At 28.5% G+C, this 14,767-nt stretch overlaps 1 protein-coding gene across 1 annotated transcript; it reads left to right on the forward strand.

Moving 5' to 3' along the window:
• Nucleotides 1-1,469: 1,469 nt before the first annotated feature.
• Nucleotides 1,470-2,365, forward strand: LOC118648565. Its single transcript, XM_036294906.1, has 2 exons — nt 1,470-1,499; nt 1,862-2,365. Exons 1-2 carry the CDS (start codon nt 1,470-1,472, stop codon nt 2,363-2,365), a joined length of 534 nt encoding a protein of 177 aa, XP_036150799.1.
• The last annotated feature ends 12,402 nt before the right edge of the window (nt 2,366-14,767 follow it).

Below are 14,767 nucleotides of genomic sequence, written 5' to 3' on the forward strand. Positions count from 1 at the left end.
AATATTTGTTTTTAAAATTTAAGAAAATGTTTTTTTAACATTTGGTAAATTATTTTTTTAATATTTACTAAACATATTTACAACAAAGCAAAAAATTGATTACATTGTTAAATAATTTATACATTTAACGTAACTCATCAATCTAATAAATTTCTACGACAATTTTGTAAAGGGGAGAAGACTATATACATTTCAGCCAAGCCACAGTACCTGTTAGAACAAAACGCTAATACGTAAAAATAATCAAAAATAAATATTTAAAAAACATTATAAAATAGTGCTTGCTGATTGGGCTATATTAATGGATAGTTATGAACTAAAATATTTTACTTTATTACTATTCTTTGGCTAGTATTTATTTATTTCAACACAAATGTTATTAAAACAATTTTATAAATTTTTCTTTAATAATATCAAAATATTTTGTCAACTATAATGATCGATATTTAGATAAAGTAAAACATTTACTGTATTACTATTTTCTTTGGCCAGTATTCATAATTTGATTTTGTAATAATTGCCTTAAGTTTATTCTTTAAAACTCTTATATTATTATTTTTACTACAGAGCATTTGAAGATGAACTCAAGACAATCTTAAATATAAGATCAGATTATAAATACAAACCTTTAATATTTTAAGATATTGGCTGCTTTGTGTCTATACAAGGATATGAAGAATTTTTTTATGACGAAAATGACATAATTGACAATAATATTAATTTTAGTTGCTGCATCAATTTTAATTTTGGTACTAACATAATTATTTATGTGATATTAAAATCCTGTCGAATTTTGTATTCAATATTTATAAATTGTCAAATTCAATTATTAAGATGCCGGTGCTGATGTGTCAAAATTGTTTTGAATTTTGTGTTTTGTCAAATTCAATTGTTAAAGTAGTGGTGCTGACGTGCACACAAGAGTAAAGTACGTTAAAAAATTAGTTACATTGATTTTGGTATCAAAATGATTGTTTATGTGCTCTTAAAATAAAATATTTTTATTAAAAATTTTATTTTTAAGTGTATAATTAGACAATCATTTTCATCTTAAACCTGATGTTGCAACTATTTTTTTTAGGTTTACTGTTGTATTTCTGTTAACTGTTAATAAAATATTTAATATTAAAGAGGTTTATTTAAAATCCGCCCAAATTTGCATCAAATCCTGAATTTTGATAGATCTTTATGCCAATAGCAATCCCTGAAATTTCCAGCCCCCCCCCCAAAATAATTACACAAGAGTGGGAAGGCGGAGAGTCAAAGTCAAAAATTGCATCTCAAATATCTCCGAAATGGTAAGAGCTATTGAGATATGTACTATAGAAACGATTTTAGCCTATTTTTACCCCTTTAACATGTTACAAAATTCTAAATTGCCAAAAATGGCATCTTTCGATTTTGTTTAAAATTTAATGTGATTCTCAACGAAATTCCCTGCAAAACAACGAAAACCGCATGTTGGGGAAATGTTTGGTTCGCGAGTTACAGATTTGAGGGTAAAAATAAGGTAAAAAATTGGGGGACTAAAAATTTCTGGGATTGCTATTGGTATAAAGGTCTATCAAAATTCACAGTTTGGTGCAAATATAGGGGTGGGCAGATTTGGCTGATTTTGAATAAACCCTTTTGTTATAATTGCATTATATAATTTGATTTTGTGTGCAAAATTTTTTCTAAGAACAATGATGTATTATTTTGTAGAATAATTGCAAAATATTGTATCATTGCCGTGGAAGATTGTTACAATGTAGATTTTATCTTGTTCCTTTTTTATTGTTTTGTAGATTTTATTTTTGCGGTTTAGGAGAAAATAGGTAAGTATTTTTTTATTTAAGTTTTTAATAAGATTTAAACAAAGGTACTGTGCGTTTGTAAATATTGGGTGCTGTGCGTCTGCAAGAAACGGGTGCTGTGCGTTTACGAGAAACGGGTGCTGTGCGCTTACAAGAAACGGGTGCTGTGCGTTTACGAGAAACGGGTGCTGTGCGCTTGTAGAAAACGGGTGCTGTGCGCTTGTAAAAATCGGGTGCTGTGCATTTGCAGAAAACGGGCGCTGTGCGCTTGTAAAAATCGGGTGCTGTGCGCTTGCAGTAAACGGGTGCTGTGCGCTTGTAAAAATCGGGTGCTGTGCGCTTGCAGAAAACGAGTGCTGTGCGCTTGTAAAAACCGGGTGCTGTGCGCTTGCAGTAAACGGGTGCTGTGCGCTTGTAAAAATCGAGTGCTGTGCGCTTGTAGAAAACGGGTGCTGTGCGCTTGTAAAAATCAGGTGCTGTGCACTTGTAAATATTGGGTGCTGTGCCCTTATAAAGGTTGGGTGCTTTGTATCTGCAAAGATCTGGTGCTGTGCGCTTGTATAGATTGAGTGTTGTATTTTAAGTGTAGTTATATAAAAAGAATAAAACAAAAATGTCTGCGAAAATAAGTGAACAAATGTCATTAGAACAAAGAAATATTATTATTAATGGTGACTGGTTAAATTGTGCACATATGGATCATTTTGAACAGCTTTTAAAAAGCTATTCGGATTATAGACCTGTTGAAACGTGGCGAATACAAATTCCTGATACGATACCACCTATGCCACAAAATAAGAAACATATACAAATTTTATTTAGTATATCTGATCCATTGAATTTATATTTACATGATATAAATAAATCATTGAATGGACATTGGGTGTGTTGTTATTATGACACAAAAAATATATTTATTTATGATTCACTTAATAATAAGAAATTGCACAAAAACTATGAACAATTTTTGAGACAATTATTTCCATTTTATTGTTTTGATAAACAACCCGTTAAATTTCCTCCTGTGCAACAACAACCGAATACTAATGATTGCGGGGTTTTTGCAATAGCTTTTGCTATTTCATTGTTATTTAATATTAAACCTGAAGACGTGAAATATGACTACAGTTTAATGCGTTCGCATTTAGTAAAAATTTTTGAATCAAATGTAATCGAGCATTTTCCTCAAGATGTAAAGTATGGTTTTTGTCAGAAAGTGCTTCCATTAGCAGTAATAAGAGCAAGAGCGGCTGACGCAGCTCGTAAATGTGCTAAAAGTCAATTTGACCAAAAAAACATACAACAAAAATTAAATCAATTACAAAAAAATTACGATGATGGATTACATGAAAATTATTCAAAAGAACAAAATGCATCAATTAAGCATTTTTTTCAAGATTCAAAGTATGTTGCTCAGAAAGTTCCATTAGTAGAAAACGTAAAAGAGATTAAAGCGACTTGTACAAAACGCAAACACGAGGAACAATTGTACCTGTTAGAAAAAAGTCATGATTCTAAAATAAAACATGTTAATAAAAAAAAACGAAATGAGCGAGAAATGATCCTGTCGTTAGAACAGAGAAGTATCATTGCAGAAGGCAGATGGTTAAATGATTTGCATATGGATCATTTTAATTATCTTTTAAAGAAATATTCAGATTATGAATTTGTCGAAACATGGCGAATACAATTAATGAATACTATACAACCCATACCGACAAACAAAAAGCATATACAAATATTACCATCTACGTTGTTGGGAACACATTGGATATGCAGTTATTACAATACAAAAAATATATTTATTTACGATTCTCTAAATGGAAAAATGTTGAGTGATTGTCAGAAACAATTTTTACAAAAATTGTTTCCAACTTATGACTTTGTCAAGAATCCTGTCACATTTTTTACTGTACAAGAACAACCGAATGGTAGCGATTGTGGCGTTTTTGCAATAGCCTTTGCTGTTTCGTTATTATTTAACATAAATCCCAACAAAGTAAAATATGATCATAGTTTAATGCGTTCACATTTAATAAAAATGTTTGAATCTAATACAATTGAGCATTTTCCTCAAGATGCAAATTATACTCTTCAGAAAGTGCTTCCTTTAGCAGTAATAAAAGCAAAAAATACTGAAACAGTTTGTATACGTAAAAAATGTCAATATAAAAATGAACAACAAAGTATATTACATACAGCAAAATTAAATGTACAATTAATAGTAGATATAAATGAAGATGATGATAACAATGTTAATAAATCTTTGGAATATCAACATTGCTCAAAAGTAGAAAATATTAATAAAGAGAATTCAGAAAGTTATTGTATTAGTAGAAGGAAACGTCAATATAAACAGAATTTAGAAATTAATTGCGCTGTAAAGCGGCGTCGATATTATCAAAATATTAAAAAAAATATCGCTAAACAAGTTGAACGATATCACAAAAATATAGAAAAAAAACGCGCTAAACAACTTGAACGATATCACAAAAATGGAGAAAAAAATCGCGCTAAACAAGTTGAACGATATCACAAAAACAGAGAAAAAAATCGTGCTAAACAAGTTGAACAATATCATAAAAATAGAGAAAAAAATCGTGCTAATAAGAAATATTGCTATAATCAGAAATTAGAACATAATCGAATTCAGAAGCAATATCGTTATAAAAAGGATTTAGTAAAACAACGTAAACAAAAACAAAAACGTTATTTAATAAATTCTCAGTGTGAACGAGAGAGACAAATGCAATATTCTGATCGCAAATGGTTATATAACAAACGTTATTATAACAAAAAGTTTAAATCTAATGCTATAGAAAAAAATATTGGTCAAAGTATTATTAAAAAATACGAAAAATTTTGGTCAAAAAATTACATACATATGCGTAATCCGGTAACAATAACAGATATTATGAATAAACTGGATATTAAAAATAACATTGAAAGACGATTAGAAGCTGAAAGAATTTTGCGTTGGTCTATGCATATTAGAAATAATTATATTCACAATATGTATAAAATATTAGCTGTATTGAAAAAAAAGGCTGAAATACACTTAACTCTCGTTACTGAGTGTTTAACAATTGATGATAAATTACATGCATTATGTGGTATATCGGGTCATACAGCTTCTTCCGAAAATTATTTTATCGATTCTACATATAGTGAACAATTTACTTCATCGCAACCTTTGATAACAAATGTGAAAGGTCAAATTATAAATGTATTACCTTTGGTAGAAGCACAAGCTAAAAAAGCATGGTTGTGCAATACTTTGTGTAAAATTAATTCACTTGTAATTGATCGTTATAAAAAATTTCTCGAAGCAATAAATACATGTACTTTAAAGAAAATACCAGAACTATTACGCAAGGTTTGTCAGAAATGTACAGTAAACGATTTGACTGACAAATTAGGTCATACACAGGCTTGTTACATTAATCCAAACCTTTGTAAAGCGATGTCTCTTTCTATTCAGTTATTATCACCTCATTTTCCAAAGGTGAGATTTATTAAACGTTTGATTTATCGAATAAAAGCAGACTATCGAAAGTTAATAAATCTAGAAAAGGCTTTAAATTGTGGCGATATCGATACATTAAATGAACTTATAATTTTGGCACAAGATCGAGTAAATATCTACAAACATCATCAAAGTTTAACTGATTTGAGTGATGATGATATTATTTCTAAATATAGCAAAGCATTTAAAGCGTTGACTAAACGTTCCATGGACACACCTCGATATGTTTGTGTTTCATGTGAGAGACTTTGCTATAAGAGAAGTGTATCTGAAATTAGTAAGGTTAAAACACAATTAGATATTCCAATTTGGAGAGATTTAATGGCACATATAAAAAAACTAAATATTGATCTGCAATACATATGTCTTTATTGCCAAAGAAAATTCCGTAACGGATTAATGCCTGCTTATTGTATTTTAAACAATCTATTTATCCAAAATGTTCCCGAAGTAATATCGTCTCTTAATTCATTCGAAAAAATGTTAATACAAAGAGCTAAAGCATTTCAAACTATTGTTAAAGTGGGAACTGTGATGAATAAAAAGTTGCCTCATAGGCAGATGGTACAGAAAGTAAAAGGTAGAACATTTCATTTACCTTTACCGTTAGAACAAACAATGAATAAAATATGTTCAAAAACTGATGCAATAAATAAAAACAATATGGAATTGTACATTTTGGTTAGAGGTATTCCGACAAAAGCAAAAATTATTTGGGAAGAAATGGTAAATCTTAAAAAAGTATTCGATGCTTTGGTATGGTTAAAACGTAATAATCACCTTTATAAACACATTATACTGCCAGATACTTGCGATGGATTATGTTCGGAAAAGAATGTAGAATTTTTTGAAGTAAAAGAAACAGAAAATGATACTGATTTTGTATCGGATAATGATGATAATGATGGTATATTATTGAATTCCAAAATTGAAATGCAAGAAACAAAAAATAATGCAGAAGCTATTGTTTTAAATCTTCAAGGTGACGCTATGTTAACTCAGGTTACTGATGACAAGGATAGTTATTACGAACAGTATACCATTTATCCTTTATATGAAAAGAAAACACGTGAAAGTGCTAACGCTTTGTATCAAATGTTAAAAATTGAAGAATTACCTCTGGATAACCGTGAAAAATTTTTAGATCTATTGTGTTTTCCAGATTTATATCCTTTTGGTGTTAATGGACAACATGAAACTAGACAAATTAAACTTTATGAACATGAATATATTAAATGTCGTTTGACTTCTAAACATCCCCAATATAGATTAAATCAACAATATTTGTTTTATTTATTAAATAATGCGAATAATCGTCAATTAAAGCGCGGTATTTATCAGAAATTAAATGTAACCAATTTGCGAGATCGTTATACGGCTTTAGAATATTTACAAGCAGTGCAGAAAGATTTATTGGAGTCTGATTTGAGTACGATATTTTCTACTTTAAGAAATACGGCACAATATTGGCGTAGACCAAGATATGATTTAGAATGCATGATACAACATTACGGACCCGCGACATGGTTTTTAACATTGAGTCCTGGTGAATGGATGTGGGATGATTTAGGTCAATACATTCGTGAAGTAAATGGTTGGTGTAACGATTCATCTTCCACCAGTGCTCTTGTTGCTAGGGATCCCGTATCAGCGTCGAGATTTCTCGATAATAAGTTTAAAGCAATGATTGATTTCATTTGTTCTGAAGATCATCCGATTGGAGAAGTTACACATTACTTCTGGCGACGAGAATATCAAGGTAGAGGGATACAACATTTTCATATGTTAATTTGGATTAAAGATGCACCAATTATTGGTGTATCTTCTGAAAAAGAAATTTCTGAATTTATTTTACAACATGTAACTTGTAAAATTCCAGATAAAAATATTTCTCCATTATTATATGAGCGGGTTAATTCATACCAACAACACAAACATAACAATTATTGTCTTCGTTCTAAGAAAAGGGGACGTAAAGTTGGTCGTATATGTCGTTTTGGATTTCCTCGCTCTGTTACGGATACATTATGTTTAAGAGATGTTGTAAGTTCGATAGCAGGTAGAAAACAGTTAAAGTCTAGAAGTAGGCTTTATGATCTTCCTCGAACGGAGAGGGAGGGTTATATAAATGACTATAATCCCCCTACTCTTACTGCATGGAATGGAAATATGGATATACAATATATTGGAGAAGATTCAAGGTTTATTAATATGTACATAAGTAAGTATGTAAGTAAAGCAGGACAATGTGAATTATCTGAAGATATTCTTGATTGTAAAAATCAGACAAACAAATCAATAGCGAGTTGTCTTTGGAATATTGGATTACGATTTTTAAATAATAGAGAATGTGGTGCTCTTGAAGCTGCTGATACATTGCTAGGTATTTCTTTATATGGAACTGATCGAGATACGACGTTTAAATGGTTGGATACGAATCAGATACGATATAGAAGAGTGAAAAACGTTAAGGAAGTTGAAGCACTCGATGGAGATTCTACAGATATATTTTGTGCGTCTGTAATAGATGACCATTATCCACATAGACCGAAAAAATTGGAATCGATGTGTTTATATGAATTTATGCAATGGTATGATATTACGAAAATTAAACCACAAAGTAAAAAAATTAAATATTACAAGCTGGATAATGGTTATTACCTTAAACGGCGACAACGTGGACATCTCATTAAACATTATAAATATGATGTTAAGACGCGGCCGGAAAATTATTTCTTTTCATTACTTCTTATGTTTCAACCATGGCGAAAAATGGAAAATCTTAAAAATGATTGTGATACTTATGCAGAATCATTTCATAAAGTAAAATTACATCTCGTCGAAGCATTGCAGTATCATGAAAAATTGGAAGAATTGAAAAAAGCAATTGAAACTGTAAACGAATTGGTTCAACAACAGATTGACGAAAAACAGCATCTGTCTCAAGATGATCCTGATAATCCAATAGGTGTTCAAAATATTCAAGCTGGTGAAGCAATGCAAGATTTTAAAGATCTCGATGGTCACGAAGAAGAAATCGATATATCTGAAATGATTTCAAAATTGAATGCAGATCAAAAAAGAGTATTTGATAGAGTCATTAATACCGTGTCAGATAAGAAATCGTTATTACGACTATACGTTAGTGGAGAAGGAGGCACTGGTAAAAGTTTCTTGATTAAAACTATTAAATGCTGGATAAAACAAAATCTTAATAAGGATACTGCAATAGCAGCGCCTACTGGTATAGCAGCGTTTAATATAAATGGTTTGACGGTACATAGATTACTTCAATTACCCGTTGAACATGGTTCTACTCCTAAGTATAAACAATTAGCTGATCACGTATTAAAAGTTTTACGAGCAGACCTTAAAAATGTTATTCTTTTTATAATTGATGAGGTATCAATGATATCTAATTTGATTTTATTGTACATACATTTTCGATTATCTGAAATATTTGATACTATTGATTGTGATGATGGTTGGTTTGGTCGAGTGCATATTCTTCTATTTGGAGATTTGCTTCAATTACCTCCTGTACATGAAGATCCTGCCTTTGTAGATTTATCAAATATAAAAGTTAAGAAATTTCTTGGTTCCTTAAATGCTGTTAATTTATGGACTACTTTGTTTAATTACGATGAATTAACAATCAATATGCGCCAACAAGGAGATGGATCTTATCGTGAATTACTTTCGAGAATTCGTATTGGTTTACTGACAAAATCTGATTGTGACATTCTTGAAAAAAGAAAAATCTCTTTTATAGGTAAATCTTTCGAAGCAAGATTAGGTGAATTATGTAATTTTATTGATAATTTGCCTTCTGATACCGTTTGTTTACTGCCTACTTGTCATATGTGTGATGTTCTTAACAATGCAATGTTAAGTCGTATTGCTTCAAAGGAAATATTATTAATTGCTGAAGATGAGATTGAATGTATTCCATATATTAAAAAAAGAATAACAAAGGTATTGGCGGATAATGATGATGATAATAGTAGGACAGCTGGGCTTTTCAAACGAATTACAATTAAAATTGGAGCAAAAATTATGATAAGACGTAACATCGATGCCAGTTTAGGTCTTATAAATGGTACAATTGCTACAGTTATTTCAGTTGTGCAAGATCCGTCTACGGATTATGTAGAAAAAATCAAACTTCTTTTACCATCTAATTTAGAATATTTTATTGAAAGAGTAAGTGTCAAATTTCAAGTTATGGAAAATGCATTTGTTATTAGGAAACAATTTCCAATATCTTTGAGTTATGGTATTACCATTCATAAGGCCCAAGGATTAAGTTTGCAAAATGTTGTTACGGATATAGGTAATTCTGTGTTTAGTTGTGGTCAGATTTATGTTGCATTATCCCGAGTGACATCTCTGGATGGATTGCATTTAATTAATTTTGATCCTTCGTGTGTAATAGCTAGTGAAGAGGCAATTATCGAATATAATCGGTTGAAACAAATACATAAACCGGAAGAACAAGTTATTACTATTTCAAAAGAACGATATCATAAAGTTCACGATATGCCATGGACATTAAGGAAGACAATTACTTCCGTTCAACAGTCAGATCAAAAAGTTCGACGTAGTACTGCTTGGATTCTACGTGGTTTTCAAAATACTGACAAAGTTTCATGTTATGCAAATGCTGTATTGCAATGTTTATTTCATTTAAATATTATTAGAAAACAATTATTTAATTCTGATAAATTAAATGTTTTAAGTATTTTAGCTCACCGATATGAAAATGGAATAAATAATTTGAATACCTATGCAATACGAGAATACTTAGGAGAGTATTTTTCAAATTGTATTAAACGAGATGTATTCGATTTTCTTACAGCTCTTTGTACAAAATACGATTTTATAAAAGATTTGGTAGAGCATCAAGTTATTCTTACTACTCGATGTAAGTTATGTAGTAATACAAAAGTTACTACGGACAATAATGTTATTCTTTCAATTCCTATTAACAATTTAAAGAAAAAAAGTTTTAATCTTAATGATTTATTAAATATATCATTTTCACATTGGTTTGAATTACACGATAAATCATGTGAACGTTGTGAAGGAAATGAGTTATTAGTTAAGAAAGAAATAAAATTGACAAAACAGATAGTTATTATATGTTTAAGTCTATTTTTATTACAAAATAGTAATTTAGTAAAAGTACCACAAAAATTTAATTTATGCGCTATCCCGACAAGTAAAATATTAATAGCTGGACAAGTATATAAAGTTATGAACGCTATATTTCATCATGGTTCATGTATTGAAAATGGTCATTTTATAAGTATGTGTAGAGAAGGATCGTATAGCGATTGGATTGAAGCAGATGATGTGCAAGTTACAAAAAAGCAATGGCCTAGAGGTGCTAAAGATATTTATATATTATTCTTAGAAAAAGTTGATAATAAATAATATATATTCAGCAAAGTATATATTCTTAATTTAATATAAATATTAATAATATTCAGCTTCTTTATAAATATGTTCAGCAATGTAATCATTTAAATTTCTTAATTCATTGATTGATTTTTGTCTTATGTGTAAATGTTTAAAGTTATATTTGTGGATTCAGCAAAGTATATATTCCTAATTTAATATAAATGTAATTTTTATAAATATTTAAAAAATTGAGAAATTTTGAATTGAGTTGTTTAATTCATTGATTATTTATTTGTATTATGTGTAAATGTTCTTTTTACACAATAAAGTTGTATTTGTGCATAATGCAATTTATTAATCAATGTTAAAATATTACTTTAATTAATCTATGTTACATCATAAGTTATTTTATCTGGGATTTATTTGATACAAAATAAATGTGATATGTATGTATTTAAGTTGAATCAAAAGTGATTCTTTGCTTTTGGAAAAAAGCTCATATATATATATCTATATTACCTAGGTTGAATTGGTTTAAATTTCATAAAAAGTATTATCTTGAATTTATTTCATACATAAATAAATGTGATTTTTTCCATCTAAAGGTATATATTATTTAAGTTGAATTTAATCAAAAGTTTTATCTTGGATTTGTGATTTTTTCCTTAAAATAAAAAATCACTTAGTCTATGTTTCAACTTAGGCCTGGTTCCAAAACATGCTTTAAAGGAAAATTTTATTTAAAAATTTATAGTGTTATATTCGTTATATAAACTTCAACTTCTTAGTAAAATTTTTTTCAAAGAGAAAGTTTTAGAGTGTAACCTTAAGTGATCTATAAACCTAAGTAGTTAAAAAAAAATATAAAATGCGTGATAATCAAACAAAATTACCTTTTTAAAAAGGTACAAAAAGCGCTAAGTGTGTAGTTTTCCTTTAATAAAAAATTTACAAAATTCAAGATAAAACTTTTGATCAAATTCAACCTAAGTGATATATGGAATAGAAAAAAATAATTTACTTATGTATCGAATAAGATATTTTTCATTAATTCAATCTAAGTGATACATACATCAAATTCAATCTAAGTGGTCTATAAACACTACAAAATGCGTGATATCTCAACAAAAATTACCTTTTTAAAAAAGGTAAAAAAGGCGCCAAGTGTTTGGTTTTTCCTTTAAGCAAAAAAATTATTGGATGCAACCTAAGTAATATAAGGAAAAAATCACAAATTTAAGATAAAACTTTTAATCAAATTCAACCTAAGTGGTATATACTTTTGGATGATTCAATATAAGTATTATATACTAAGTGTGTCAAATTCAACCTAAGTAATATATAGTAAGTGTGTTAAATTTAACTTAAGTAATATATAAAAAATTTACAAAATTCAAGATAAAACTTTTGATCAAATTCAACTTAAGTAATATATGCAATAGAAAAAAATAATTTGCTTATGTATCAAATAAGATATTTTACATTAAATTCAATCTAAGTAATACATACATCAAATTCAATCTAAGTGGTCTATAAACACTATAAAATGTGTGATATCCCAACAAAATTACCTTTTTAAAAAAGGTAAAAAAAGGCGCCAAGTGTTTGGTTTTTCCTTTAAGCAAAAAAATTATTGGATGGTTCAACTTAAGTAATATAAAAAAAATTACAAATTCAAGATAAAACTTAATCAAATTCAACCTATTCCTGAAATTAAAGTTTATACTCACACACACACAAAATAACTTCTCTACAAAAATAGTAATATCTGAATTTTATTCAACTTAAGTGATATTTTCTTTTAAGGAAAAAATTACAAATTCAAAATAGAACTTTTAATCAAATTCAACCTAAGTGGTATATACTTTTGGATGGTTCAACCTAAATATTATACTCACACATAAATTAACTTCTCTACAATAATAATGATATCTAAATATTTTGCGCCAATTATAAGAACAAATATTTTTATAAAAACTAAAACATTATTACTATTCTTTAGCCAGTTTTTATAATACAAAATTTTTTAGATTTGACACTATAAAATTAAAGTATTACGTTTTTTTTTTCTACAAAAGTAATGATATATATAGAAAATGCGCCAACTATAAAGTAGATGTTTATACAAGCTAGAACACCTACTTTATTATGCTTTGGCTGACATTATAGTTTAATTTTTTATTAAGCCCGTATCAGACTAGAGATTGATATTGAGATTGAAATGAAATATAACCAATTAGTTAGTCAAATTCTAATTCAATCTCAATCTCAATCTCTAGTCTGATATAGCTTTGATTGTCTTAAGTTTGTCTTTAGATACAATTTCGTTAATTACGAAGTATTTTAACGATAAACTTAAGAAGATTCTTAAATATAAGATTAAACTATAAATATTAGCCTTTTGTATTAAATATTGGCTGCTGTGCGCCGATACGAGGCTGCTGTGCGCCTGCAAAAAACAATTGTCAGGAAGTATATTGGCAAAGAGTAAAGAAAATAATATTGAGCTGGTAAATAAGTTTTAATACAAACAAATTATAAATATTACAAATAAATATTTTAATACAAATAAATATTTTACTACAAAAACTTGGCGCTGCTAAACCGAATAATTTGCCAGCTCTTCCTTTTTCTCTTGTATGTGCATCTGAATGTGTGTGTGTGTGTGCGTGTGTGTGTGTGTGGTGTGGTGTGTGTGTGTGTGTGTGTGTGTGTGTGTGTGTGTGTTTAGTATATAACTTAGTTTATAGAGAAGCGATTTACTTAAGTTTAGTATAATATAACTTATTAGTTTATAAGGAAGCGATTTACTTTTAAGAAAGTAGTATCTGTCTCTTATGCGTGCATACGTTCGAATACCTGTCTCTCTCTTTTTCTTTCTCTCTCTCTCATGCATGCGTGTATGTTATATGTATTGTTTTAATATGTAAGTGAGATTGTAAAAAAATGATTTTGTATTAAAGCAAATTATTCGGTTTAGCAGCGCCAAGTTTTTGTAGTAAAATATTTATTTGTATTAAAATATTTATTTGTAATATTTATAATTTGTTTGTATTAAAACTTATTTACCAGCTCAATATTATTTTCTTTACTCTTTGCCAATATACTTCCTGACAATTGTTTTTTGCAGGCGCACAGCAGCCTCGTATCGGCGCACAGCAGCCAATATTTAATACAAAAGGCTAATATTTATAGTTTAATCTTATATTTAAGAATCTTCTTAAGTTTATCGTTAAAATACTTCGTAATTAACGAAATTGTATCTAAAGACAAACTTAAGACAATCAAAGCTATATCAGACTAGAGATTGAGATTGAGATTGAATTAGAATTTGACTAACTAATTGGTTATATTTCATTTCAATCTCAATATCAATCTCTAGTCTGATACGGGCTTAATAAAAAATTAAACTATAATGTCAGCCAAAGCATAATAAAGTAGGTGTTCTAGCTTGTATAAACATCTACTTTATAGTTGGCGCATTTTCTATATATATCATTACTTTTGTAGAAAAAAAAAACGTAATACTTTAATTTTATAGTGTCAAATCTAAAAAATTTTGTATTATAAAAACTGGCTAAAGAATAGTAATAATGTTTTAGTTTTTATAAAAATATTTGTTCTTATAATTGGCGCAAAATATTTAGATATCATTATTATTGTAGAGAAGTTAATTTATGTGTGAGTATAATATTTAGGTTGAACCATCCAAAAGTATATACCACTTAGGTTGAATTTGATTAAAAGTTCTATTTTGAATTTGTAATTTTTTCCTTAAAAGAAAATATCACTTAAGTTGAATAAAATTCAGATATTACTATTTTTGTAGAGAAGTTATTTTGTGTGTGTGTGAGTATAAACTTTAATTTCAGGAATAGGTTGAATTTGATTAAGTTTTATCTTGAATTTGTAATTTTTTTTTATATTACTTAAGTTGAACCATCCAATAATTTTTTTGCTTAAAGGAAAAACCAAACACTTGGCGCCTTTTTTTACCTTTTTTAAAAAGGTAATTTTGTTGGTAAATTTTACGTGAAAATAG

This window comes from Monomorium pharaonis, unplaced genomic scaffold, assembly GCF_013373865.1.
Source record: "Monomorium pharaonis isolate MP-MQ-018 unplaced genomic scaffold, ASM1337386v2 scaffold_515, whole genome shotgun sequence".
NCBI classification, from domain to species: Eukaryota; Metazoa; Arthropoda; class Insecta; order Hymenoptera; family Formicidae; genus Monomorium; species Monomorium pharaonis.